Consider the following 26,595-nt stretch of genomic DNA (forward strand, 5'->3'; position numbering starts at 1 on the left):
GGGGAGCGTCTCCCGCTGTGAAGTCACCCCGGGAGCGGCCATTGGTGTGTGCATATGTCTGTACGACCAGCCCCTGTCACGTGACCCGGGAAAGCGGGGCCGCTGCTACCGTCCGTTCCTGGCCCGGGCGGAAGTGCGTCGTTGCTCTCGCCGCCGCTGCTACCTGTGCCTCTGGCAGCCATGAGCAAAAAGACGCAGGTCTCGTACGTGCCGCCGGCCGAGCCCGCCTTCCTGAGCCGCCTCAAGAGGGAGGTTGGGTATCGGGAGGGGCCCACGGTGGAGACCAAGGTAATAAGCTGCCCCTCGGGGGGCCCGGTCACAGCCCGCCCCGCTGCCGAGACCCGGGGATGGGCTCCCTGGAGACCAGGTGAGCCCCGGGCGAGCATGGCCGCCTCCCCCCGTCCGCTGGGAGCTACCCTAGCCCCCCCCACCCCACCCCGACCTGTGTGGGAGACTGAGCGTCCCCGCCCCGAGCCTGCCGTTCGCAAGGCCAGAGTCCCGCTGCCCCATGTGTGACCATAGCCGCCCCCGGCCTGGGCAGAGGTGGCGGGAGCAGCCGCACCAGCCTCCTGCCCCAGCAGGGAGAAGTGTCTCCCTCTCCCCAGCCCCCGTGGACACTTGTCCTGAAGGGCCTGACGCGTGGCCTGCTGCCAGCCCTGCGCTGCCGTAGGACAAGATCCCGGAACGTTAGATCCAAGGGAGCTCGCCTCAGACCTAGGAGGCGCTGGGAAACCAACTGAGGTCGAGGTTTATTTCCGAGCCAAGGGCTGTCATCAGGGCTCTCCTTTGCCCTCTTGCATCAACAGCCAGCTGCGCTAGCAAGTGAATAAAGTTATTTAAAAAAAATCAACAGAAACCGGTAACCTTCAAGCCCTAAGATGTGTAATAGGGGAGTTTTTAAAGTGTAGTCCACGAAAGCTTATGCTCTAATAAATTTGTTAGTCTCTAAGGTGCCACAAGTACTCCTGTTCTTCTTTTTGCGGATACAGACTAACATGGCTGCTACTCTGAAACTTTAAAACAGTTAACGCTTCTGTTAGGCAATTCCTAAGATCACTTTTCTTAATCATTTCCCCCATTTTTCATTTGTTTACATTGTACATTACCACTATTCCCCTTACAGAGTCAGTTACTCCTATTTATTTGTGTGGGTTGCTCACACAGGAGCAGAGATGAGCAAATGCCTTTTAAAATGGGAAACTGCCTAGAAAATCACAAGTGGGCAAGAGGGACACAGGCAGATGTAGATTTGGACTCTAAATACATTCTATGGGTGGCATACCAGAGATCACTTATCCACTGATGTTTTAAAAACTCCTGCCCCCCAATCTGAGTCTATGCTGGTTATGTACTATGTATATATCTTATGAACCTTGTAACTGATACTTGTACATCTGGGGTCAGGCTTGGGTTATGAGGGATTACAATACCTTCCTTCTTAACTTGTGTAAATTTGATTTTAAACATTAACTTGAATAAGATTTTTAAATCTGAAATTATTTTTAACTCACTTTGTTTCAAGTAAATGCTGTCAATTAATACTGTTATTTTTAAAAGTGTGTGCATAATTTAAAGCAGCCTTACAAACTGCCCTGAAGCTTATAACACAAACTCTCTCTACTTCTTAAAACAAAAATGGTCCTCTCCCTCTATTTTTCTATCCTGTTTAAGGGGAAAAGAATCTAGCCCCAAATGAGCTGCTTCTCTCTCTCTCCTGTACTGTGTTGTCCAGAAACTATTCTGTTTAAAGTGAGGACTTGAGTAATTTGTACTTATAGTGGTACTGTCATCTTTAAAGGTAGACAAGTGAAAAACTGAGTTAATTGCATCTAAGGGCCTGATCAGGCACTAGCTTGTAAGTATCACACCAATGCTCTAATTAACTGAGTAAATATTATTTAGCATTTTTATTATCATAGCACCTAGAAATCTTAGTCATGGACCTATTGTCCTAGGCCACTGTAAAAACATAGAATAAAATGACTGTCTATAGAGCATCTCATATATTGTACTCGACTCCAGATTTTTGGGAAAAGACCAGAACAGTAATAAAAAAAAACACACATAACAAGGTTGTCATCACTAACACCTAGACTCAAGGATAGTAACCAAGACAGTACTTGCACTCTCATCTCTGTTTGCCTCTTTATACAATATATTCAATTTCCTGTTACCTTTGTGGGCTAAAAGATTGCAGCTCAGACTCTTCAGCTTCTGATTGCTCATGGCCTTTAGTAGTAGCACCTGGCTCCTAGGTGCATGTGTTTGGGCCCAAATGAACCTTGAGGGAAGAGAAGAAAGGAAGTAACCTGGCCAAACTGAGTCAGCCTCCTAAAGTACTTGACTGCCTAATTGTAAAGTTATTTTAGATACTATACCTGACCTGAAATCTCTGCTGACGTTCTTTAAACACACCGGGATACTGTGTATGCCTAAAGTGCTGTCAAATGCATAAAGAGTCTGATCCTGCTCACATTAAAGTTAATGAAAAAACTCCAGTTTACTTCAGTAGCACAGGATAAGACCTAAAGTAAACAAACTAGGAAGATATTTCTTCATACTGAATGATTAGAGAAAAATAGTAATCTAAGATGTTACTTTTAACAGCAAGAAAAATAATTTTATATAAAAAGAGTTGATAGTTTTCTCCTTCAGCTTCTAAGCAATATTTTAAAATCCAGTTGTGAAGAACTGAGACTATTCTTAATGTGGTCTTTGAATGCTGAGTGGGGAGTTTGGCTGGGATGGTCTGCATTGGGGGATGGGAGACTGGCCTTTAGGGAAGATACCTGAGCATGTAACATGAGAACCCAGGAAGGGGGTTGGAGGCGAGGTGACACCTCTGCCCAGGAAACTGGACAAAGGCTGGGGGAGGAGCTGGGGGGAGGCTGGGTGAGAGACTCTGGAGGGAGTTGGAGTTTCAGGAGCTGTCTGGTAATGGAGGGGAGCCCGGATGGGGGTCTGACCCCCCAACGGGGCTGTGGTGCCCTTGGTACCCCAAGATGGACCTAACTGAGGAGGTCCTGTTGTCTGTGCCTGCAAGACCTGTCTTGGATTGTGTTCCTGTCATCTAAATAAACCTTCTGCTTTACTGGCTGGCTGAGAGTCATGGTGAATCGCAGGAAGCCGGGGGTGCAGGGCCTTGTGTCCCCCCACACTCCATGACAACTGGTGGCAGAGGTGGGATCTACTACACCCTGTGGATGGCGCTTCCTGCAGTAAGTGACTGGGGAGCAGTAAAACGAAGGGGGATTGACGGGGACCAGGCATTCTGAAGAGTCGTCAAGAGACTGTTTCAGGGGGCAATTAACCCCTGGGAGTGTGTGACGAGAGAAGGACTTTTGCAGTAACAGGGTCCTCCAGGGGATTGCAGCGAGTGGTCCCAGGGGCGGAGAAGTCTGCAGCTCGACTCTGGCAGAGAGGTGGTGACCTGAAGAAGGACTGGCACGCTAGGGGTCTCCCTGGAACGGTGGAAAGCTGAGAGCACAGGCCGGTGGAAAGCTGAGAGCACAGGCCGGCGAGTGGCCAGCAGGAAGATGTATGTTAAACGCCTTAAGAGCAACCTGGTGGAGCTGTGCAGGCAGAGGGGGCTGCGCATTGGGAGGTCCACCAAAGAACAGCTAATTGCCCAGCTGGAGGAGAAGGATCGCTTGGATGAACCGAGCCCTGTCCCTGAGGGAAGCCGCCCGGCGGATGCAGAGTGGGCCCCGGGGCCTGACATGGCTGGGAGGGGTCAGACTACTGCCGAAGATATCCGGAGATCCTGCCTACCTATGCCTAGGGGAGGGGTTGGGGGAAGCCCAGTGAATACCGAAGGCACCCTGAACCCGGCGGCCAGCAGGGGATCATCTCGGCGGAGCTCCCCGTCCCTGGAGTGGAGGCAGCTGGAATATGAATGGGAGATGAGACGGGAAGAGTTTGAGTTAAGGAAGCAAGAACTGAAGCAGCAGCGGGAGGAGAAGGAGAAACAGCATCAGCATGGGCTGGAGCTGGCCAGGCTGAGGAGCAGTGGGGCCCCAGCTGCGGTGAGTGAGGGGGGACCCAAGACTGCAAAGAGCTTTGATAAGTGCTTCCTGGCCCAGCGTAAGGAGGGGGAGGACATGGATACCTTCCTGACGGCCTTTGAGAATGCCTGCAAGCTGCACCGGGTTGACCCCACAGACAGGCTCCAGTTTCTCATACCCTTACAGGACTCCACAGCCATGGAGGTGACAGCCGAATGAAAGGGGCGGAGACAGGGAACTACAAACTGTTCAAAAAGGCCCTGCTCCGCGAGTTTGGGCTGACTCCTGAGATGTACCGGAAAAGATTCCAGAGTCAGCGTAAAACCTGTGAGGTCACATACCTACAGCTGGCCAACCGGACGCAGGGGTATGCCCGCCAGTGGACAGCTGGGGCCCAAACTAAAGAAGACCTGCTTGACCTATTTGTACTGGAGCACCTGTATGAGCAGTGCCCATCCGACCTGAGGCGATGGTTAATGGACCAAAAACCAGAGAACCCACAGCACGCAGGCCAGCTGGCCGACGAGTTTGTGGACAGTCGGGCAGAGGATGACAGGGAGGAGTCCCAAAGGAACAGGCCCGCCACGATGCAAGAAGAGAATGACCCTGGGACCTCCCAAAGGGAAAACATGGAGAACCCCCTGCCAAGGGGAACACCCAGCGTCAGGACCAACCGACTGGCTCGAGGGGACCACGGGACATGGGCTGCTATTACTGTGGCCAGAGAGACCACATACGGACTCAGTGCCCCAAGCTCAGGGACAGACTGAGCAGACCGAACCCACAGAGGGTCAGCTTGGTAGAGACCCAGCCGGACGAGGGGAAGACTGCCCAGGCAAGGGGGGCTGACAGCTTCCCAACTGTTCAGGAGGGAGGAGTGCCCCAGGCCAGCTCCTCTGGGGGGCTGGATGCTCCGGACACCAGGTTCTCCATTTACAGGGTGGACGCGGGGCGGTCACTGCGGAGCGAGTGCCTTGTTCCCCTGGAGGTGGATGGGAGGAAGGTCAATGGATACTGGGACACGGGTGCTGAGGTGACGCTGGCCCGGCCCGAGGTGGAAGCTCCAGATCAGGTGATGCTCAACACCTATCTAACCCTGAAGGGGGTGGGTGGGACCCCATTCAAGGTGCCTGTGGCGAGGGTACACCTGAAGTGGGGGGCCAAGGAGGGCCCCCAAAGAAGTGGGGGTGCACAACCATTTGCCCACTGAGGTGTTAATGGGGGGGGACCTGGAGGACTGGCCAAGCAACTCCCAGGGTGCCCTGGTCGTGACCCGTAGCCAGAGCCGGCGAGGGGCACTGCACCCTGACAACGGGGAGGGTGCCTTGCCCGAGGCGCAGGACCCTAACCTGGTAGGGAGGGAACGCCCAGGGACACGGCTCAGGGAGGCTGTGGCTTCAGACCCAGCCAGCAGAAGGGTGCAGGTGCCCATCCCTGTCCCAGCTGCTGAGTTCCAGGCTGAGTTGCAGAAAGATCCCTCCTTGCGGAAGATAAGGGACCTGGCCAACCTCAGTGTGGTACAGACCATGGGGAGAGGTTGCCGGAAAAGGTTCCTGTGGGAGAAGGGGTTCCTGTACTGAGAATGGGCTCCCCCAGGGAAAATGGAGTCGGGGGGGGGATCAGGAGGCAGTTGTTGGTACCCCAGAAGTATCGCCGCCAGCTGCTGTGCCGGGCCCATGACATCCCCCTCTCAGGGCACCAGGGAACCTGGCGTACCCAGCAAAGGCTGCTACGGAACTTTTAGTGGCCTGGGGTCTTTATTACTGTTCGACAGTACTGCCAATCCTGTGACCCCGTCAGAGTATGAGGAAGGCCCGGGACAAGGGGGAAATGGCTTTAGGACCCTTGCCCATCATAGAGGAGCCTTTCTAGAAGGTAGCCAAGGTCAAAAGGGGGGCTCTGAACCAAGAGAGCCCAAATCACAGACCTCCAGACTGGAACGCTGGGAGAAGACCCCACCCCAGTTTGAACCCCAGGGGTATTGAGGTGGGAAAAGGGCACGGGCTGCATAAGTCTTCCCACATGCGAACTACGAGTGTCATCGAGCACACACGACCTAAGGGGGGGGGTGAAACTGGAAGGACCTGGTGTAATTCTCACCAAGGAATGGGAGGGATGCGGGGGCATCCATGGGAATGTGGGTAGGTTTGAACTTCCCCAGGTCACTGGCTGAAGTTACCCTGCTCAGTTCGGTCTTGAAGGGGGGAGAGATGTGAAGAACTGGGACTGTTCTTAATGTGGTCTTTGAATGCTGAGTGGGGTGTTTGGCTGGGATGGTCTGCATTGGGGGATAGGAGACTGGCCTTTAGGGAAGATACCTGAGCATGTAACATGAGAACCCAGGAAGGGGGTTGGAGGCGAGGTGACACCTCTGCCCGGGAAACTGGACAAAGGCTGGGGGAGGAGCTGGGGGGAGGCTGGGTGAGAGACGCTGGAGGGAGTTGGAGTTTCAGGAGCTGTCTGGTAATGGAGGGGAGCCTGGACGGGGCTCTGACCCACCCCCCAACGGGGCTGTGGTGCTCCAAGATGGACCTAACTGAGGAGGTCCTGTTGTCTGTGTCTGCAAGACCTGTCTTGGACTGTGTTCCTGTCATCTAAATAAACCTTCTGCTTTACTGGCTGGCTGAGAGTCATGGTGAATCGCAGGAAGCCGGGGGTGCAGGGCCTTGTGTTCCCCCCCCCTACTCCGTGACACCAGTATTGTCATTTTTGTTTATTTATTTATATATATATGTAGATATATATATATATATATGTAGATATATATATATATATATATATATATATATATATATATATATATATATATATCTAAAAAGCTACTACACTACCTGCTTTATTGTAGTCTACTTTTGCAGAATTTGCCAGCAGAGGGAGCATGTTAACCAAAAAGAGCTGTTTCTGGAGCTTTGCTGTTGTAAATACCGATATTACTGATTATTCTAAACAAGCAAGCAACCAAAGGGGGGAGATAAACTCTGATCAACATGGCTAACTGAAAATGTTAATATTTGCTCAATAGAAAATGGAGAGCATTGTTATGGAAAGGCATCTCTTTAGGTCTTAAGAGGGTATTAAAAATAATGGAAAAGGGCAAAATGTTACAATAATTTTTTTTTTTTTAAATCATACCTTAACATAAATTCTTCTGTGATGATGTGCTACGTGATTGAAAGGCAAGTAATGTGGTTCTGAGCTTGATGTCATGCTGATTAGTGTGTCTCCGTTTCTCTTGGATGATTTTACTATAACTTCGGGCTATTTGGGCAGTGCTTGTTGAGAGAGGTTGACACTGATGGCCAAATCTCTCTCCTAACTGACCTTACCACAAGAGTTGAGTTGATATGATGATCAAAGTTGCTTTTATTTCTGTCTCTCATCTAGAGAGAGCAGCTCCCAGCTCCTGAGGAAGATTGTGAGAGTGGCAGTGACAAAGAGGATGAACAACCCCAAGTGGTAGTACTGAAAAAAGGGGACCTGACCCCAGAAGAAGTGATGAAAATTAAACAGGAGATCAAAGATGCTTCAAAATCAGGCAAGTACTAAGACATAATGAATTTTAGAATATTAATCTTTTGTTTTATATAGCCCAAAATGAAAAGACAGTAAGCAAATAAAGGAACATGCTTGCAGATGTAGGATTAATTTTCTTCAGTTTCTTATTACCTCTGATTCACAATTCCTCATTTAAATAATTTGCCCCAGTGATTCCCAGGCTAAGCTCTGTAGTTCACATAGCACTTGCCTGATCTCCAGAGACCTGACTAGTTACACGATCCTGGCTCTGTGGTTCCAGCTGTGAAATAGCAATAAGCTAAAAATACCATGGTTTTGTGAAAGTCATTTTTGGTTCCCACTCCCCTTCCCTTAATGAATAACCAGCTCAGTGGTGTTTGGTTTAACATTTTGTTTTCAATTTCTGTGCCATTCTGACATATTTAAATGAACATAGAAGAAACTTAAAAATATATGATCCTCAGAACATTAGGGTCTAATTTAAAGCTGTGAATGAAAACTTAACTATCCTACAATGCTAAAAAAGAAGTGATAAGCATATCACTTGTTATGCCTGTTAAACTTACTAGAAACAATAAGAAAGTTGCAGAACTCTCTAGAAGCCTAGAAGGGAAGAGGTCTCAATAGAGATCTAGGTGATAGAAAAGAAGGATATAGCTAGTGTGTGGAATCAACTGTCATTGGTGCAGATTTGAACTGCTAGTGGGATTTGGGTTGTTAGAATCTGGAGGCTTCTGGAGGTAGGCAGGACATCTGTTTGCATGGTTCTCTATAGAACTGGGTAGTTCATCATCTTTTTCAACTTCCACAATGTTGAATTCACCTGGTGGTAGTTTCTCATTCTAACACCAGGAAATGTGAAAGCTGATCAGTACTACATATTGGTTATTTAATGTATAGTGACTAACAAATATCTGAATGAATTATCCATTCAACAGGTTTAAAATTGAAAGAAGAGGTAGCGAACAAGCAATTGAATAGATTGAAGTAAATAAAATAAAATTCTTCTTCTTTAGTAAAATTTAAACCTTGACAAGAGTTATCTATCAAGATAGAAAAGATTTGTTTTCCTCCCAAAGTACAGAAAATCATTTTCTTCAGACTGCTTTAAGTTCAAATGTTCCGTTTTTAAAATAAACCAAAAGGCAGATTTGAATTTAATAAGAAAATTGTAATCTTTGACCCAAACATTATTTTGAATGTAGCTCAAATGAGCAATTTAAAAGAAATTAATTTCACCCTAAATATACTCCTCCAGACAGATCTTAACGTGTATGCACAGTACAAGATGGTGCAAGTGATAAAATAGTGGAAAATTAAAGGAGGAACTAAAGGAATCCAGTGACTCAAATGGAAGCTTGTTGGTTAAACATGAGAAATGATTCAGTAATGGCAACAAACAAGTACAGGAAAATATGTTCTTACTTAATGCTGCTTTTGATTCCGTCTGTAAAGACAACCATAGAAAATTGTATCCAAGTTGTTGAAAAGGCCATTCAGGAATACAAAGAAGAAAATGACAATAGGGAGGTCTCTAATTTATTGGACAATGTAAGTAAAATATGAAATGAAATAATGTAATGGGTGCAGTTATCTTAGAAGGTTGGTTGTATGGATGTTCAGAATAATATTCAAACATTGTCAACTCTGAACACATTTCTAAAACACACTGTGAAAGTTCAGAAGTTCCTTCACAATGATAGCTGCTTTGTTTGTGTGTTTGTGTGTTTTGTTTAAAGTGATGCCCCAGCTTCACAGATGATGATGGAACTCTCAGAGTTTGTGGCTCTACTAAGTAAATTGAAACTAGAAGAGAGCATGAAAAGGACTTTGTCACACATAGCATGCACTTACTCAACAAGCGACTATTTCAAGAAGTTCTAAACTTATAAAAGGAATTGAAGGAGGTTTTGGAGGCTTTGACTGTTTATCAGATGATGACGTTGTCTGAGTAGAAATCTCTTAACAACCAAGAACAAGAACTGCACGGGGGGGGGGGGGGGGGGGAATGATCCAGAGAAGCTAGGAATTTTTGCCTCTTTTTCCAGTATGTTTTCCTTCCTCCCAAAACAGAAAAGCTGAAATGTAGCTGCTGGAATGAAATTTTGAGTTCCTTCTTTCTTTTCTACCATTTAAAATAGAAGATACAGTTTTTGTAGTAAAAATTTGTGCTTGTGAAGGAGGTTGTGTCATAGTTAATTGCAGCAAATTTGTGGGAAATTATAGAAGTAAAATTACAGAAGAGAAGACAATTGAATCCAGAATTCTGCCAGTTTTTAAAAGATTTTTCATTCCTGTCCAGCCAGTAAAGCAATGAAAGTTTTTTATTAGTAGTGCTTCAGGATTGTATTGGTCTGATCTGCATAACAGGCTAAGTACTTAACTTGGGAAAACATTATTTGCTTCTTATCACTATTAAAAATAAAATACAAAAAAGTGGTGGGCCTTATCAGTTAGTAGACTGGAGGTGGGGGAGAAATCTATTCACAGAATTGCAAACTTTTAATTTCTGAGACTATGAATAATAAGCATAAACCTGTTTACACAAAGATATTTATTACTCAAGTATAATGTGCTCTGTGTTTCATTTTGTAAAGGTTTCAAGGGTTCTTCAGAGAAGTGGATTTTTTTTTCCAGCATGTCAAAAACCTCAACCACTCTGAAAAATACATTCAATGGTTTTTCAGATATTACTTTTCCATGTAAACAATTGATATAGCAGCCACAGGAATCTCAGTTAATCACTGTGGAGGGGAGGTGGTCTGCATAATCATATATGGAAAGGGAGCTGGTCCACACTATGAAAAAAATCTGAACTGATCTACTCTAATGGGTAGAATAATAATCTGTGTGGAATAAAAGTAATATCTTTCATAAATAGGGTCAGTGAGATGATATGCAAATGCACCTGTACAGTTTTGCCACTGTAGCTTAGTCCTGAGCTTTTGCACCTCTGCATTTATCTTCAGTCCTAAGCCTTTTGAGCAATGGCTATCAGTTGTGGCAAATTGTGTAGGTTTTTGTGATATGGCCAATAGTAGCAACTTGGGCTTTAGAACCACTGTTGCAAGGGGACACGTACTAGTTACAATCAGGGGCTCTGAGACGCTTCACTGTGATGACTGCTGTTCTCTTGCCTAGACATTGCATTGTCTTAGGCTTCTGATGCTTTGCTTGACTGCCAATGAAGTTAATATCCATGGGTTCATCTCCTGCCTTTGTTCTGTTGACTTGTGTTAACAGTGGGAGCAAACAACATAAGTGCCAGCATTTGCATCTGTGCTAGGAGATTTCTGCTGTGAAAGTTTCTACTGCCATGTAGATGGCTGTGGTATGATGGTACTGCAGCTCTCTTTAATCATCTTTACCCTGCCTACCTAATTTCCAGTTATAAGGATTCAAACTCAGGTCTCTGTTAACCATTGGTAGGTACAGCTGGCTAGCTCCACTCTTTATTAGAGGTTTTGAATATTGTGTTTGTGTTTTTTGCCAGTTACTTTCCATGTTTTAAAATAGCAAAGTATCATGAAAAGATTGTTGTAGAGTAATTTCTTATTTCTTACATTTTATTTTTGAAGTTGTCAACCTGTGAGTTGACAGTGGAATGAATGTAATTCTAATAGTGTATATCACACAGACAGTTCATTAACTTGTATTTATATGAAGCCTGAATGGAGACGGAGGAAGAAAATGCCAGAATTAACATTCCATTTTACCATATCAGGATGAGAACAAAGGCAAACAGGTTCCAAGCAACCTGTGCCCAACAACCATATGTGGATGGAGGCTGATTTACACTAAGGGTATTGTTGAAAGTATTCAAAAGTACCTAAAATATCCAGGTTTGACGTTCTGCCTTCTCATTTAATATGACTACAGTGATTCTTCATTCCAAAGGTCCCTGCCCACAGACATCAGAGTGGGATATTATTCTGGGATTTTCTAAACCTCATTTACATTCCTCCCTATACAGCTTTGTTCACTAACCAGTTTGACATGACTGTACCTTTTTTATTTCAAGCCACAGTCTGCCCTGTGACTGGCTTTTTCTGAAACTGATGAACTATACTCTTGCATTAATCTGGAAAAAATAGCTGATTTAATGTTTCAGCTTCACTTAGCCTCCTTCCGAGGCAGAGCGAAATTTAGTAATGCTCTTACATTGGCTTTTTGGAAATACAGTCATGGTGAGCACTTTAGCTCTGATTAACCTTTATACGTAATCTTCTCTACTGAAATCATTTTATCCGTGGAGGACTTGCTAGAGGTTTTTTAAAAGTTGCTATTTATTTACTAACAATCTTTTTGCTTAAATTTTCTTTCATGCAGCATTCTGAAAATAATGATTGTAGGGTCAATGGTAATAAAAATAGTTTCATGAAAAATAAGATTGCAGAAAAGTAAAAATGGTAATTGATACAAGATATCTTGTCCCTACATTCATTACAATCGCTAGAACAGGGGTTGGCAACCTTTCAGAAATGATGTGCCGAGTTTTCATTTAATCACTCTAATTTAAGGTTTCGCGTGCCAGTAATACATTTTAATGTTTTTAGAAGGTCTCTTTCTATAAGTCTATAATTTAGAACTAAACCATTGTTGTATGTAAAGTAAATAAGGTTTTAAAAATGTTTAAGAAGCTTCATTTAAAATGCAGAGCCTCCCGGACCGGTGGCCAGGACCCGGGCAGTGAGAGTGCCACTGAAAATCGGCTTGCATGCCACCTTTGGCACACATGCCATAGGTTGCTTACCCCTGTGCTAGAATTTATTTTTCTGGTGCTTTTCTAGTTCATCTGGTCTCTGAGACATTCTGATATATGCAGAGGACCAAAACTTAGAAGCAGGTGTCCTTACTATTTGAAGTCTCTTAATATTATTCCAGGCTTGTTCATTTTGCTTGGTGGGGGATACTGCCTGATCTCTTGCACTTCTAGAGGTCAAGCTGCTGGTTAGCTGGTCTGTAGCCTTAGTAAGTGGCCTTGATTTTAGCTGTTTCTAAAACCTTGTATTAAACGTCAATTTTGACTTCCAAAAGTACATCAAAAGTTTGCAGTAACATTTCACTGCATTTAGATTACCTCCTTAAATGAATGGGGCTGATTATGTGAGGAACATCAAGTATTACATAGTTTAAAATAGTGGTTTGGAGAGTTTCTGTAATAAATGGTTAGTGAGGCAGGTACGGAGATGGAGGGAGAAAGCTGAAGAGTACTTTTGGGCTAAGTGAGAATATTTTAATCAGTTATAAAACAATTGTATCCAAACCTCCAGAGTCATGCAACCGTTGAGAAATTCATCGGGCTGCTACAAAACCTCTTTAGTCATTCTCATTAAAGGGACACTTACAACTTGAAGTCCAATCACATTTATAAGAGTTTTATGCATTACATGTGACCTTGAGCCCATGTGAGTTTTTTGTGGCATTTGTGTATTCTGTAACCAGATGTGCCCATTACTTTGGGGTATGCTCATTTATTCGGGTTACTCCTCTGGGGAAAGGGGTTCTTTAACCCTGTCAATGTTCTGCTTGTGTCACTTGTATTTTCATATGGAGCTTTACTTCTCCCTTCTGCAAGTCCCCTCCCAATGGAGCTATCCTGCAGAACCTAGGGTCCCTAGGGCTGGGTTACACCCGCCCTAGAACCGGATGAACACCCACACGTACATTAAGAGAGCAAGTCTGAGCAGACCGGGTCAATCAGCACTGTCAAGCTGACCCCTTGTATGTCTCTGGACTCACTGGGCTGGAGGAAGCAGCACTTTCAAGCTGTTACCCTTATGTGTCCCAAATTCAGCACATCCCTATCCGCACTCTCCCAACACAATTATACTGGCAGTAACCTACTCGATGAGCAAACCCTACGGTATTTTGGGTGCTGCAGGGATCTTTAGCTTAGGTAAAAGAAGCGTTGCTGTAGGGTGAATGGGGGAAGCTAAAAACACACACGAGTAAAGTTCAGCCAGAGAGAGAGAAGCAACCAACTTAACCATAGAAGTTATTTATTGAATAATAGTGATAACTACACAAGGAGGACTAAACCAACATAACATACATGATTAAAGGCTAATACCTAAGATAGACAGGAAAACACAGCGAGAAAGAGAGAGAAGTCGGTCTCACCGCTCCCTGAAGCTTGAACTGGTCGGGGTTCCCAGATGACGGTGGTAGCTGAAGGTCCTGAGGGCAAGAGGCAGGCAGAGTCCCCAGCACGATCAGTGAGGAGATGATGGAGTTCCAGTGGAACTGATGCCTAGGCCTTGGCTACACTGGCGCTGTACAGCGCTGCAACTTGTTGCGCTCAGGGGTGTGAAAACGCCCTGCCCGCCCCCCCGAGCGCAGTGAGTGCAGCGCTGTAAAGCACCAGTGTAATCAGCGCCTGCAGCGCTGCACGCTCGCTCGCAGCGCTGCAAGCTATTCCCCTCGGAGAGGTGGAGTACTTACAGCGCTGCAAGAGAGCTCTCTCGCAGCGCTGGCGGCACAACTACACTCGCGCTTCGCAGCGCTCCTGCGGCCGTGCTGTGAATCGCCAAGTGTAGCCAAGGCCCTAGTTTGGATCTAAGCATCAGAACCCTGACTAGAGGGTGAGTAGGGATTTTTGTAGAGAAAATACAATGATTCAAGGGAGAACACTAGATTTGTTTATAGGTAAACTGATGACTCAAGGATTTTCTTTAGACTAGACAATAGGAGCTGATCACTCTTGGCTATGGGTGGTGTTTTCTTCCAGGGAACTCACAATGCAACTAGGCTGCTTTAGTATTTGGATATCAATTAAGGATTCATTACTAGAATTGGTCTGATAATTGCTGAGCTGGGTGTGTGCAGACATAGGTTCATTAGCATCTGGAGCAGAGATTCCCAGGATGCAGTGCTTCCCTGCTTTTTCTGGTCCCAGAATTCAGTGTGGTTCTCTGTTCTCCATTCTGTATGTAAATTGAGATGTTTTCCTGTCCCATCTTTCATGCAGATGAGGCTAGGGGAGTTGTCTCTGCTCTCCATTCTGTATGCTAATGGAGATGTCTTAATCTTGTCACCTTTGTCAGGAGGGGTCTAGGTGTGTCTCCCAATGCCCTTCATTGCTCTCTGCAAGTTTTCTTCTTCTGATGGGTTTTGGTTTAAGCAGAGGCTGGGGCGGGGAGGTGGGGGTGTCTTTCATGAGTCCGGCTGGATACTGCACCCTGGTTTCCCAAGAACACCGAGGTCTCTGGTATCACTTCTGTTGCTGTGTGACTGACCCATGTAAATAGAAATTGACTGACTTTACAGGAAAACTGGTGAAACTGACTACATAAGTTGCTGTCAAAGAAAAAGTAAGCAAACTAGAGAAAAATGCTGCTTTCCACTCTGGCCACGGTCTTTCAGTTATAGTTATCTTGTAAGGTGTGACTTGTAACAAAAAGGTAATCCACATTTTTTAGAAGATGACTTTTTTTAAAGTTAGAATTTTAGATCACTTTTGAATGCAGCCCTCTTAAACTTTCAAAATATGGATTTGGGATTCAGGCAAAAGAAACTATGGCTAAGGTCATACAGTGCTTTAAAAAGAGCCTGTTAATGCAGTTTAGTCCTTGTTTTCAGCAATAACATTATATTTTGCATTCTTACATTTGCTTGTCTGCTCACTTTTCTGCTGTCTTCAACTCTTTCAGTACATTGTCAGAAATCCCCCTTTCCCTGATTTGTAGTCCTGGTGTTGGCTTTTATCAGGTTTTGGTTTAAGAACTTCCAACGCTGAGGTTGATTCTTTAAGTTTTTCACTGACCCTTTCCAGGACACATTTTTATCAATTTCTGGAGGTCATCAATACACCTATAAAAGGGAAGAAAGACTAATCAGTTCAATGTAATCTGAGAAAGGATGAGATGAAGTTTATTACTAGCTGAAAGAAGGCACTCTTGGCAGACGTTAACAAATCAACACTGCTTTCCTTAAACATTTTAGATAAATTTGATTTAGGATCTCACTTTCCTGTTCTCACTCTTTCCACAGATTGCTTAGGTAAGACCGTATTTCCTCACCTGATTCATTCTCTCTGTCTAACATTACTGACATATTTTAAGTGAGAATATAGGGCTGCCTGAAATTGGTCTGTTTGTTGTTTGTTGTTTTTTTCCTGCTGGAAGGAGTGTCCTTGAACATCTAATAAAAACTTGATAATGTCTTTCCAGGCAGAAATCTAAAATCTATCCAGCTACTTCTGAATACTCCATAAACAGTGTTCAGTCCTTGAAAGCCAACGCTAAGGAAATTACAGTGTTGCTGTTGCCCTGATCCTTTGCCCTTTCTCTAGCATACCCTTCCTTATAAAGACCTCAAACCAGGTTACAAAGACCTCTGACTAGTTTCTCCACTTTATACATGGGGAAACAAACAGGTGAATTGGCTTGTCCCAGGTCACACCAGGTCAACAGAAAGAAGAGCTAGTAATAGATCTTGGAACTTCTGACCCACCATTCTTCTGTACTAGACTACATTCCTTTGCTATGTTTCTTCTTCTAGAATTTCCCCATTGGGAACTAGTCAGACTGAAACGGTCATATGTGGTTTATGCTGACTCCTTGAATGATGTTATTAAGTAGACAAGGTGGGTGAGGTAATATCTTTCATTGGTGAGAGACACAAGCTTTCGAGTGAGATACTATTCAACTACTTTAAAAAAAATGCTAATGCAGTTGTCCCTCCACAACCCTATCCTTATTATGTACGTTCACTCCATTCCTTCGTGTTCAGTCTCTGGGTTAGGCTATGTACTAAAACTTATTCTGCCAACTTATGCACACAGAATACAGTGAAGAAATGTAGTGACCAGAAAAACTCTCACGGCATTTTAGTCCCAGACTTGATTTGGTTAAACTGTTGTTTATATTATGAACGACAAATTATTGATTGTCTTAAAAAAAAAAAAGCTGTCGCTCCACAGAAATGCAGTAATCACTGTGTTTGTAGGATTGAGCAAAGCAAATTTTGTGTTGCTCCTTTCCTTTTCAGCAGCAATTTATTAGTGAATCCTATTCCCAAAGCTGTATTGACATATATTGATGCTGGTATGCGTAGAGGCTTTGATCCTACAAAAACTTATATACTTGGTAATTGGGTGTACTCACATGTATAAAGTTAATCAGGTATGTAAGTGTGGTGGGGTTTTTGTCACATGCCACAGAAATAGAAGATCTTGTTAAACCAAAGCCGTGTTTCCAAATAGACTAAAGCTCAATGTTTGTCAAATACGGAAGAATACTCAATAAAGGGAATTATTTAACTATTAAACCTCTGAGAGCAAAATCTAAAAAAATAGACAGATAGATGGGGTGTCGGAAATGTTTTTAAGTCTCTTGTATCCACATTTGAATGTGATGATATTTTGGTAGTCAAGGATGGGGTATATTTTTGGTGAAAACCTAACAAATCTTTACCATCCATCCCAGAGCCAAAGAGTGAACGCTTCTTAAGTTTATTTTTGTGTATTAAATACAAGACAAATTAATAAACAATAGGATGCATGAACAACAAATTCATCTTGTGTATAATTCACAATAGGCCTGCTAATAAAAATGCTTATATTACTATAAAAATTATCTTATTCACATTTACTTTTGATAGTAGGTTACTGGAGGGCTTTTCTTTAGCCATAATTTTTATTAATGGGAACCACCATTACATTTTACAGTGCACAAGTTTACTCTTCTTCCAAAACCAAGAAGCTGCTGAGTTGATTGATTTTGTGAACAGTATTATGCCTGTAGTACCTGCTCCAGTATAAGTCATTGGCAGGATTGGAACTCCTAGTCCTTTAAAGGTTATGTTTGCTCCTGGAGAAGATTTGTTAAGGTGAGAGAGTTTTGGGGTTTTTTTAGGTGATATTTCCTCTATTACTCGTATATTACTAAAACAGCGGTGTTGTCTGGCCTGCTCTGTGGATGCATATCTGAGATCTTTGGATCCTAAAACTATTAATATAATATAAACAATGTAACAGTTTTTACAGTCTGAGCATGCACTTTAAACAATCTTGGTCAATTTCAAATAAGATTTCACAAGGCTTTCTGAAACACTGAAAAGTTACAATGCACCTCCTCTCTATAATAAACCTCATGATAATAGTGGTAAAAGGGCACAGAGTACATTATTAAATGGGGATCAATAAACCATAACCTTGTCAAACACTGCTGTTATGTCATCAGGAAGTTTCTATTGCACAATTGATTTTTAAAACAAATTATTGTACTTAAGAAAAATGTGCACAGCAGAATCTCTGATTCATGAATGTCCCTTTGTCTATAAATCGTTTCAGTTGTAAGCCACTGTAGCATGAGGCTTTGCTTCTAATTCATAACAGTGGTTTTACATTTACCAAAACAAGATGGTACATTCATGCAGCAGTTGTTCTCCCCCACCTTGGTAATCCCAGAATATCTCTCATTTCAAATTCTTATCTTCGTTAGCAGAGGTAGATGAGCAGAATTCATTAATCCTCACACGTTTTCAGGATCCAGTGTGATGACTATGCAGATACACTGTATGTAGATGTATAAAGTAAAGAGACCTTACGAAGTTGTTTGCAAAAGAAGTAATGTCAAGGTTTGGGGGGTTTAATCTCAAAGCAGCAATTGGACATAGTTTATGGAAGTATATGCACATCATCTACCCTTTGCCACTAAGATAAATTTACCATATGTAGCCCTTCAGAGAGCTTGGTGAGACATTACTGAGAGTGTATTATCACCATCAAAGGGTGAAATGAAAGCCGAGAAGTTAAAGGCACAATTGCTCTCTACTTTTGCAGGTGGATGGAGCTACAAATAGGTTGTTCACAAGAGATTTCTAGCTCTGCAGCATGCTCCCTCTTCTCCTTATAACTCCGACAGCATCCACAGAAGCCATGCTACCGTGGGAGAAGAAATGGGTCAAACAGATACGTGGATGCACTCCACAGAGCAACCATGTGTGTGCATCAAGGAAATTACTCCATGATGACTTTATAGTAAACAGGAAATGGGACACTTTATTTTGGTGAATTTTTTTTATTTCAGAGGTCTTCTCATGCTGATTTTAGCTGAGGAAAAGTGAAGTTCAGCATGTATGATAATATAAAAGGAAATCTTGATTTTGCTATCTTTTGTTATAGATGAAGAACCAGAGCCTGATGATGGAAAAATTGTGTTCAAGAAGCCAAGTAAGCGTTCATCAGAAGAGAAATTTTCGGGCCTGACTGCAAGTTCCAGTAAGAAGAAAAAAGAATCAAAGAAAACTAAGAGGGACTCAACACCCCCTCAGAATGCAGCTAAACAAATTAAAAATAGCAGCCTTCTCTCATTTGATGATGAAGAAAATGATGATTAGGAGTTGTGCATGGTGTTTTTTTTTGCATACTTTCCCTTACAAGCATTAGAGCAAAAATGAGGTGCATCTTTTAGGTGGAGACTTAGGGCTTGCTTCTCCTTTTACTCTGGGGTAAATCCACTGATGTCAGAGGAAGACCATATAAAACTAGTGTGAGGTGAGAGTCAAGCCCTAATTTTTCAGTTTAGATGGTACTGCATGCACAGTATTTTGGACTGTATTTTTAAAAGAGAACTTAAATGTGTGTGCAAAATAAAACCCAACAAATGGCTGTTTAAGATCCCATATATTAGCAATATACTTGTGTACATGTAAAACTTATTAATACATTTGCAAACAAAATATTTTAAAATCATTTTCCCCATTTACATTTTTTTTTCTGTTTACTAAGTGGCCAAAGACCTGAGTTCATAGTTGTATATTTTTGTCCTGTTAGAGTTGACCTCCCTAACAGTCAAAACAGTATAAAAACTTGGAGACTAAAATCTTTGACCTTTACTCAGGTACAACTTGAAATCTCCCCCCTCCCCAGGGTGTATGGGCTGAATAACTGGGTCTGTGTCTTGTCATCTTTATGTGTATGACTCAGCACCTAGTAAAGCCATGGGAATTTTGATTGCTGTCCTCAGTGGATGCAGATGAAGCCTGTAAGCACTGACTTCAGTGGAATTGCTCTGAATAAGGGTTACAGGATTGGATCCTTAGTGATTGCATCAGATCTTGCACAGGAAAGAAATCTCTGAACTGTGAACTTGGAGATTATGTAGGGAAAGCCATTTAGTCCATTTTGGATACCATGGTGATGGGCTATGCATAAAAAACTGGATAGAAAGTATTTTTTTTTGTAATTGTTTATGTATTCATGATTATTTGGGATCTCAGACAGCTTGTAAAATATTTCATTTCACTTTTAAGCTATAGAAAACTGTTTGTTTAGAGTAGAAACATTGTAAGCAGGAACTGTTGTGGAAAGCTGCAGATTTTATAGTATGAGATATAAAATAAGTCATGAAGTTGTGTAGCTGGGACAATATCTAATTTGTGAACTCTTCTACTGTCGCGTACAGCAGATGAAAGTGACCATTCTTAAATGGCTTACACAGAAAGGACTTGCTGAGATTCAAGATAACATTGAGAGCTGATGTGGTTTCCAACAACAACAAAATCCTCTTGAAAATACTATGTCCTTTGAAACTGTTTGGACGTATTGTATGTTCTGTAATTATATGTAACCAGGAGCTGATAGTAGACTGCTGCAGAATTATAGGATAAAAGACCAGGAACCCATTTCCTTGGTTATGTGACAGAACATGTGAAATGAATGGGAATGCAGAGCTTCATTAAGGAGCTGATCTAAAGTTGCTGTGTGAGACAGCTATTTTTAGTTTAACTCTGTTAATATTGGTATTAAAACATTGAATGTGTGATAAATAATTTTATCTTTTGTGCATGTTTTATAAGTGGTCAAAAATATATTTATATTATTTCAGTAGGTGACACAGTTATCTAATCCATCTGATTTGAAGCACTCTAAATCAGTGAATATGCCCATAATGAAAATTTATGCTGTCATACAACACCTGCAGTGATCCCAGTACCAATGTCTCAAAACAATATTTTCTAATATATGTAATTTAAATGGGAATGTCACTAGTGCATTTATGGATTTGGTTTGAATTTTTCTAAATATGTTTTCTGCCCATATTTAGAACATATATCAAAGAAAATCACAGCAAATAGTTGGTAAGTTGTGTTGCAACTAGTGAATTATGTGCACTAAAAATTCATTTGAGTCCAGTTTTTTGGAAAACGTAATATGATAATGAAAAATCTTGTTTAAAATATCTACAGCATGTTGCCATGAACATTTCAACATATATTTCTTGGACTGAAAAAATAAATACTCTAACTCAGTGGCTCTCAATCTGTCTAGACTACTGTACCCCTTTTAGGAGTCTGATTTGTCCTGTGTACTCCCACGTTTCACCTCACTTAAAAACTATTTGCTTACAAAATCAGATATAGAAATACAAGTGTCACAGCACACTAGTACTGAAAAATTGCTTACGTTCCCATTTTTACAATATAATTATAAAATGCAAGCAGACCTTGGACTTACAACACATTTGGTTCCTAAAAATTGTGTTGCAAGTCGAAACATCATAACTTGGAACCGCAGTATGCTCCATTGCAGGACCGAGCGTCATAAGTCGAAACCAATCGTCGTAGTTCGAATCAGGGTATCCATTCAGAAATGTCATAAGTGCCGTTCATCGTAAGTTGAACATCATAATGTCGAGAACTGCCTGTAAAGCAATTGGAATATAAATATTGTACTTACATTTCAGTGTTTAGTATATAGAGCAGTATAAATGTCATTGTATGAAATTTTAGTTCATACTGACTTTGCTAGTGCATTTTATGTAGCCTGTTGTAAAACCAGGAAATATCTAGATGAGTTGATTTACCCCCTGGAAGACTTCTCTGTATCCTCAGGGGTACATGTATCCCTGGTTGAGAACCACTGCTCTAACTCACTAAAACCCATTTGAAAGAATGAGTTAATCTGTGAGTACAGCAGTGCATACTTAAACTTTTCTGGACCTATTTGTCAGTTTAAAAATACTCTTTACATCTTTCCCATACAGCCTGAACACTCTTCACATTAGCTGCAAGGCAGTTCCAGGGACATGGTTATCAGGAGATAAATGCTTGCCAAGGGATCAGAGAGAATTTGGATTTACCTAAAAATTAAAAAGAGCCACAGATTCTGCATATTCAAAATAAGACTGATAAGTTGTTTGAGCACAGTGAATAAATACACTTAAATAGAGCTGCTTATTGTGTAGTGAAAGAAATTTATAAGATTGAGAGAAGAATTATTTCAAAGTATTAAGTGTAGTATTTTTGAGTCATCAAACCCTACTCATTTGGTACAGTAATAGATGCACAGGCCACTAAAATGCAATTAAATTGAAGTGGGCTTGCCAGTTTAGTGGGAAAATAACAGTGAAAGTACATGCTGGTCTTGAGGCAATATATCAGGGAAAGGAAATGTAAATATAGAATCCCAACTTCTTTCCTTTACTCTAAGTTCTATAGAATTCCAAGCAGGAGAACTTTGCATTATTTGTATTGCACCTACCGCTAACCATATAACTAATTGGATATATTTCATTGGAAAGTGAATGATATACACACAAAAATTTAGCTAATTAGACATGGGAATTCACTACACTTAATGTGACACACCAGGAGAATTAGACACACTATTAGCTCAAAATGACACCTGCATGGGAACTGGGACTCAATCCCTGGCTCTCTCACTGGCCTGCTTGGTGACTTTGTGCAAGTATGATGTGGTTTACTCTCCCCACCAGCCCTGAAAGAGATGAATTAGGCCAAGTGGGCCCAAGCTGCAAAGGGGGGAGATTTAGGTCATGTGGAGGTTGGCAGGGAGGAAGTTTGCAATCTCTTTTCCTCAGGTAAGGGAAAAGGAAGTGCAGAGAAGAACTGAGAAAAGGGATAGGAACCCATGAGGTTTACCTAATAGGCCTAAGAGACAGGGGTCTGATTAGGAAAGCTGTTGGGGGGGAAAGCTTAAAGAAGCACAGGAAGAAGTAGTCGAAGGAAGAGAGCAGTAGGGTTGAAGTCTTAATCTTAATTGCTCACTATAGAGCCCTGGACTGGAACCCAGAGTAGAGAGTGGGCCTGAGTTCCCGTACCATCCGCTGGAGCTGTGAATGGAAAGACTGCCTGAGTCACTGTGGGAGTGACACAATCAGGGCAGCGGGCATGCGGACTGCTTGTGCTGAGGGACTTTGCAAGACTCCCCTGGAAGGGGAAATCACAGTGTGACTTGGGAAGGCACAAAGCAGACCTACTGTGACTCCATGAGCGGGAGAAGAGCTGCAACGATGGAAGAGAAGAAAGGGAGTGCTGAACCGGGCAGAGCTGATCACCAGAAAGGGGTGCCATCCAGAGGTCAGTAGAGTGCACTGTGACAGGGAGTCACTTCATCTTTCTCTGGGGGAATATGGTATCTATCTCCTTTGTAGGGTGGATTGAGATCTATGGATGAAAAGTGCTATAGAATAGCTAGGTTTTATATTATTTGAGGATATTATTGGGCAGACACTTAAGACAGGTTGCCTAATATGGAAATCTCTTGCACAGGTTTCACTTTCTGATGTTTAAATAAAGGCTCCAGGAACTTTTCTTGCTTCATCTGAGACAATGAAACATTCATTGGTGACCATGCTAGTAGTTCTTCTACTTATTTAAGCAGTAAGTTGATACTAGCCCAGCAGACAAGAGCAGCACTACTACGATAGATGCCTAGGTTTGAGAGTTACCTTGGGCTTCAGTGTGTTTCTCTGTCAGGTTGCAGAACTGGAACTGTCTCACCTTTCTTGAGCAATTCCTAGCAGTTGATTTCAGAGCAGCCCTGGTGCTAGCCTTGAAGGAAGCTGATTGCTCTGTCTGCAGAAGGAATAGCACCTTTGTCTAAAAGAGAGACAATGGAAAAAATAGAAGTAAAACGGTGAGAATCCTCAGTATGCTGACTGGTCAAGCCTTATTAAAAGCAAATACGTGTGCCAAAGCAAATAAGAAAATGGTAACAGTGTGGGGACATTTCCCAAAAGAATCCGTTCCTGATTGTATATTTAAGTTGTCTCGAGGTTAATTTTATCTCCAAGTAAGACCAAATAAATCAGCGAGGACGTGTAAATGATTTTCACTGGACTAACCAGAAGTTAGAACAAGAATCCTATTCTTACTGTGTCTATATCATAGAATAATAGAATATTAGGGTTTAAAGAGACCTCAAGAGGTCATCTAGTCCAACCCTCAGCTCAAAGCAGGACCAATCTCCAACTAAATCATCCCAGCCAGGGCTTTGTCAAGCTGGGTCTTAAAAACCTCTAAGGATGGAGATTCCACCACCTCCCTAGGTAACCCGTTCCAGTGCTACACTTTCTAAAGGAAACACCTTATGCTGTAAAAGGTGGAGAGAAGAGTGTGCTTTGAGCATGCCAGGAGCACCAGAAGCCTGTATTTAACTGTGCTTTAAATATTCGTGATAAGCTTCAATACTTGTTTTTTGTTTTCATTTACAGTGCTTTAATGTATAATCCTGTTAAGAAGATGCAGATTTATAATGAAGCAGGACTGTCATTGTTTCAGTTGACAATACAATACAGAAAAGGGAAATGGTGATGCTTCATATGGTTACAGAGGTCTGATTTCATTTTCAAGGACACCTGGCATGCTTGAAAATGAGTCATGGTGTAGCACAAGAGGTATGATATACAGTCTCAGCAAGTATTCTCCAATGAAGCCAGTTAATACAGTAACTTGAACCTTGATCATGCTATCCTGTTTCTCTTTCCCCTGCCAAAAACCATGCATGAAGTGGATGCTCTGTGCACTGATCACACAAAAGGGGTGGAATATCAGCTGCCTCTGCAGCACCATGCTGCTATCTCCAACCCCATATTGAGGTGATATTCATTTTTAAGAAGAGATTTTCCCCCTTTAAGAGAGTTCTAGGTGCTGTGAATAGCAGGTTGTCATAACTATAAAGGGACATACAGGCCAAAGTGGATGCTATCCAAAAGTGGCCGGTTCCAAAGTCTAAGAAACAGGTCCAATCCTTCTTAGGCTTGGCTGGATATTATAGGCGATTTGTACCCCACTACAGCCAAATCGCCGCCCCGCTGACAGACCTAACCAGAAAGAAACAGCCAAATGCAGTTCAGTGGACTAATGAGTGTCAAAAGGCCTTTAACCAGCTTAAGGCAACACTCATGTCTGACCCTGTGCTAAGGGCCCCAGACTTTGACAAACCGTTCCAAGTAACCACAGATGCGTCCGAGCGAGGCGTGGGAGCAGTTTTAATGCAGGAAGGACCGGATCAAGAATTCCATCCTGTCGTATTTCTCAGGAAGAAACTGTCTGAGAGGGAAAGCCATTGGTCAATCAGCGAAAAGGAATGCTATGCCATTGTGTACGCGCTGGAAAAGCTACGCCCATATGTTTGGGGACGGCGTTTCCAACTACAAACAGACCATGCTGCGCTACAGTGGCTTCATACCGCCAAGGGAAATAACAAAAAACTTCTTCGGTGGAGTTTAGCTCTCCAAGATTTTGATTTTGAAATACAATACATTTCGGGAGCTTCTAACAAAGTGGCTGATGCACTCTCCCGGGAAAGTTTCCCAGAGTTAACTGGTTAACAATTGTTTTTGGAATGAAACTTATTGTTAGTTTTTATATAATCAGTAGTATGTCTAAAGGTACATGTGTCTTATTAACTCTGTTTTCTCCTAAAACTCCAGGAAGAAATCACAGCCAGTGTGGAACCGAACACCCAACACTATCTGTGATTTGGGGGGCGTGTCATAACTATAAAGGGAAGGGTAATAGCTGTCCTGTGTACAGTACTATAAATCCCTCCTGGCCAGAGACTCCAAAATCCTTTTCCCTGTAAAGGGTTAAGAAGCTCAGGTAACCTGGCTGGCATCTGACCTAAAGGACCAATAAGGGGACAAGATACTTTCAAATCTTGGGGGGGGAAGGCTTTTGTTTGTGTTCTTTGTTTGGGAGTGTGTTCGTTCTCCGGGAATGAGAGGGACCAGACATCAATCCAGGTTCTCCACATCTTTCTAAACAAGCCTCTCCTATTTCAAACTTGTAAGTAAATAGCCAGGCAAGGCGTGTTAGTTTTCCTTTGTTTTTCTCAACTTGTAAATGTACCTTTTACTAGAGTGTTTATCTTTGTTTGCTGTACTTTGAACCTGAGACTAGAGGGGAGTCCTCTGAGCTCTTTAAGTTTGATTACCCTGTAAGGTTAATTTCCATACTGATTTTGCAGAGATGATTTTTACCTTTTTCTTTAATTAAAAACCTTCTTTTTAAGAACCTGATTGATTTTTCCTTGTTTTAGATCCAAAGGGGTTTTGGATCTTGATTCACCAGGAGTTGGTGGGAGGAAGGAGGGGAATGGTTAATTTCTCCTTGTTTTAAGATCCAAGGGGTTTTGGATTTGTTTTCACCAGGGATTTGGTGAGGGTTTTTCAAGGCTTCCCAGGGAGGGAATCCATTGATGGTGGCAGCCGAACCAGAACTAAGCTGGTAGTTAAGCTTAGAAGTTTTTCACGCAGGCCCCTACATTTGTACCCTAAAGTTCAAAGTGGGGATCTCAGTCCTGACACAGGTGTACCCACTGGAATTAGTATAGAGGAATAAGATCTCTGTGTGAATGGCAGTGTGCTGCAGTGATCTCTCAGGATCTCAAGGATAAATTAATTCTTGGGTTCAGGCTCCTGGTGGCAACCTGACTCCACCCACTTTGCCCCATGGAACAATTTGGTGAAAACTCCATGAGATTGAATTTGTGGAGTTTTCCTCCCACTTAATCCCCTCCTGTAGGTTTTCCATGAAGGGACCATTCAGTTCCCATTTACTGCAGTCATGTCTTTCTGTCAGTTTATCAGGACAGCTTGTCATCTGAACTAGAGTGACAGCTAGCAATAGCATTAAGCACTGGTCAACTTCCATGTGGAGAAAGAGCATGTACTGTAAAGTGGTTCTGTTGCCACTCTAATGTTGATGGTGAAAGATTCCATCCCCCTTGGCACCCACATCATTCCTTATTACAGAGATTCTCAAACAGGGCTCTGAGCCCTCAGGGCGTCACAAGGTGGTTACATGGGGGTCATGAGCTGTC

General features: G+C 42.7%; 1 protein-coding gene across 1 annotated transcript; it reads left to right on the plus strand.

The window, feature by feature from the left end:
- Positions 1–25: 25 nt before the first annotated feature.
- Positions 26–20,294, plus strand: KIAA1143 (KIAA1143 ortholog). Its single transcript, XM_005278596.4, has 3 exons — positions 26–288; positions 7,389–7,539; positions 18,649–20,294. Exons 1-3 carry the CDS (start codon positions 181–183, stop codon positions 18,861–18,863), a joined length of 474 nt encoding a protein of 157 aa, XP_005278653.1. The 5' UTR covers positions 26–180; the 3' UTR covers positions 18,864–20,294.
- The last annotated feature ends 6,301 nt before the right edge of the window (positions 20,295–26,595 follow it).

The sequence above is a fragment of the Chrysemys picta genome, chromosome 2 (assembly GCF_011386835.1).
Source record: "Chrysemys picta bellii isolate R12L10 chromosome 2, ASM1138683v2, whole genome shotgun sequence".
NCBI classification, from domain to species: Eukaryota; Metazoa; Chordata; order Testudines; family Emydidae; genus Chrysemys; species Chrysemys picta.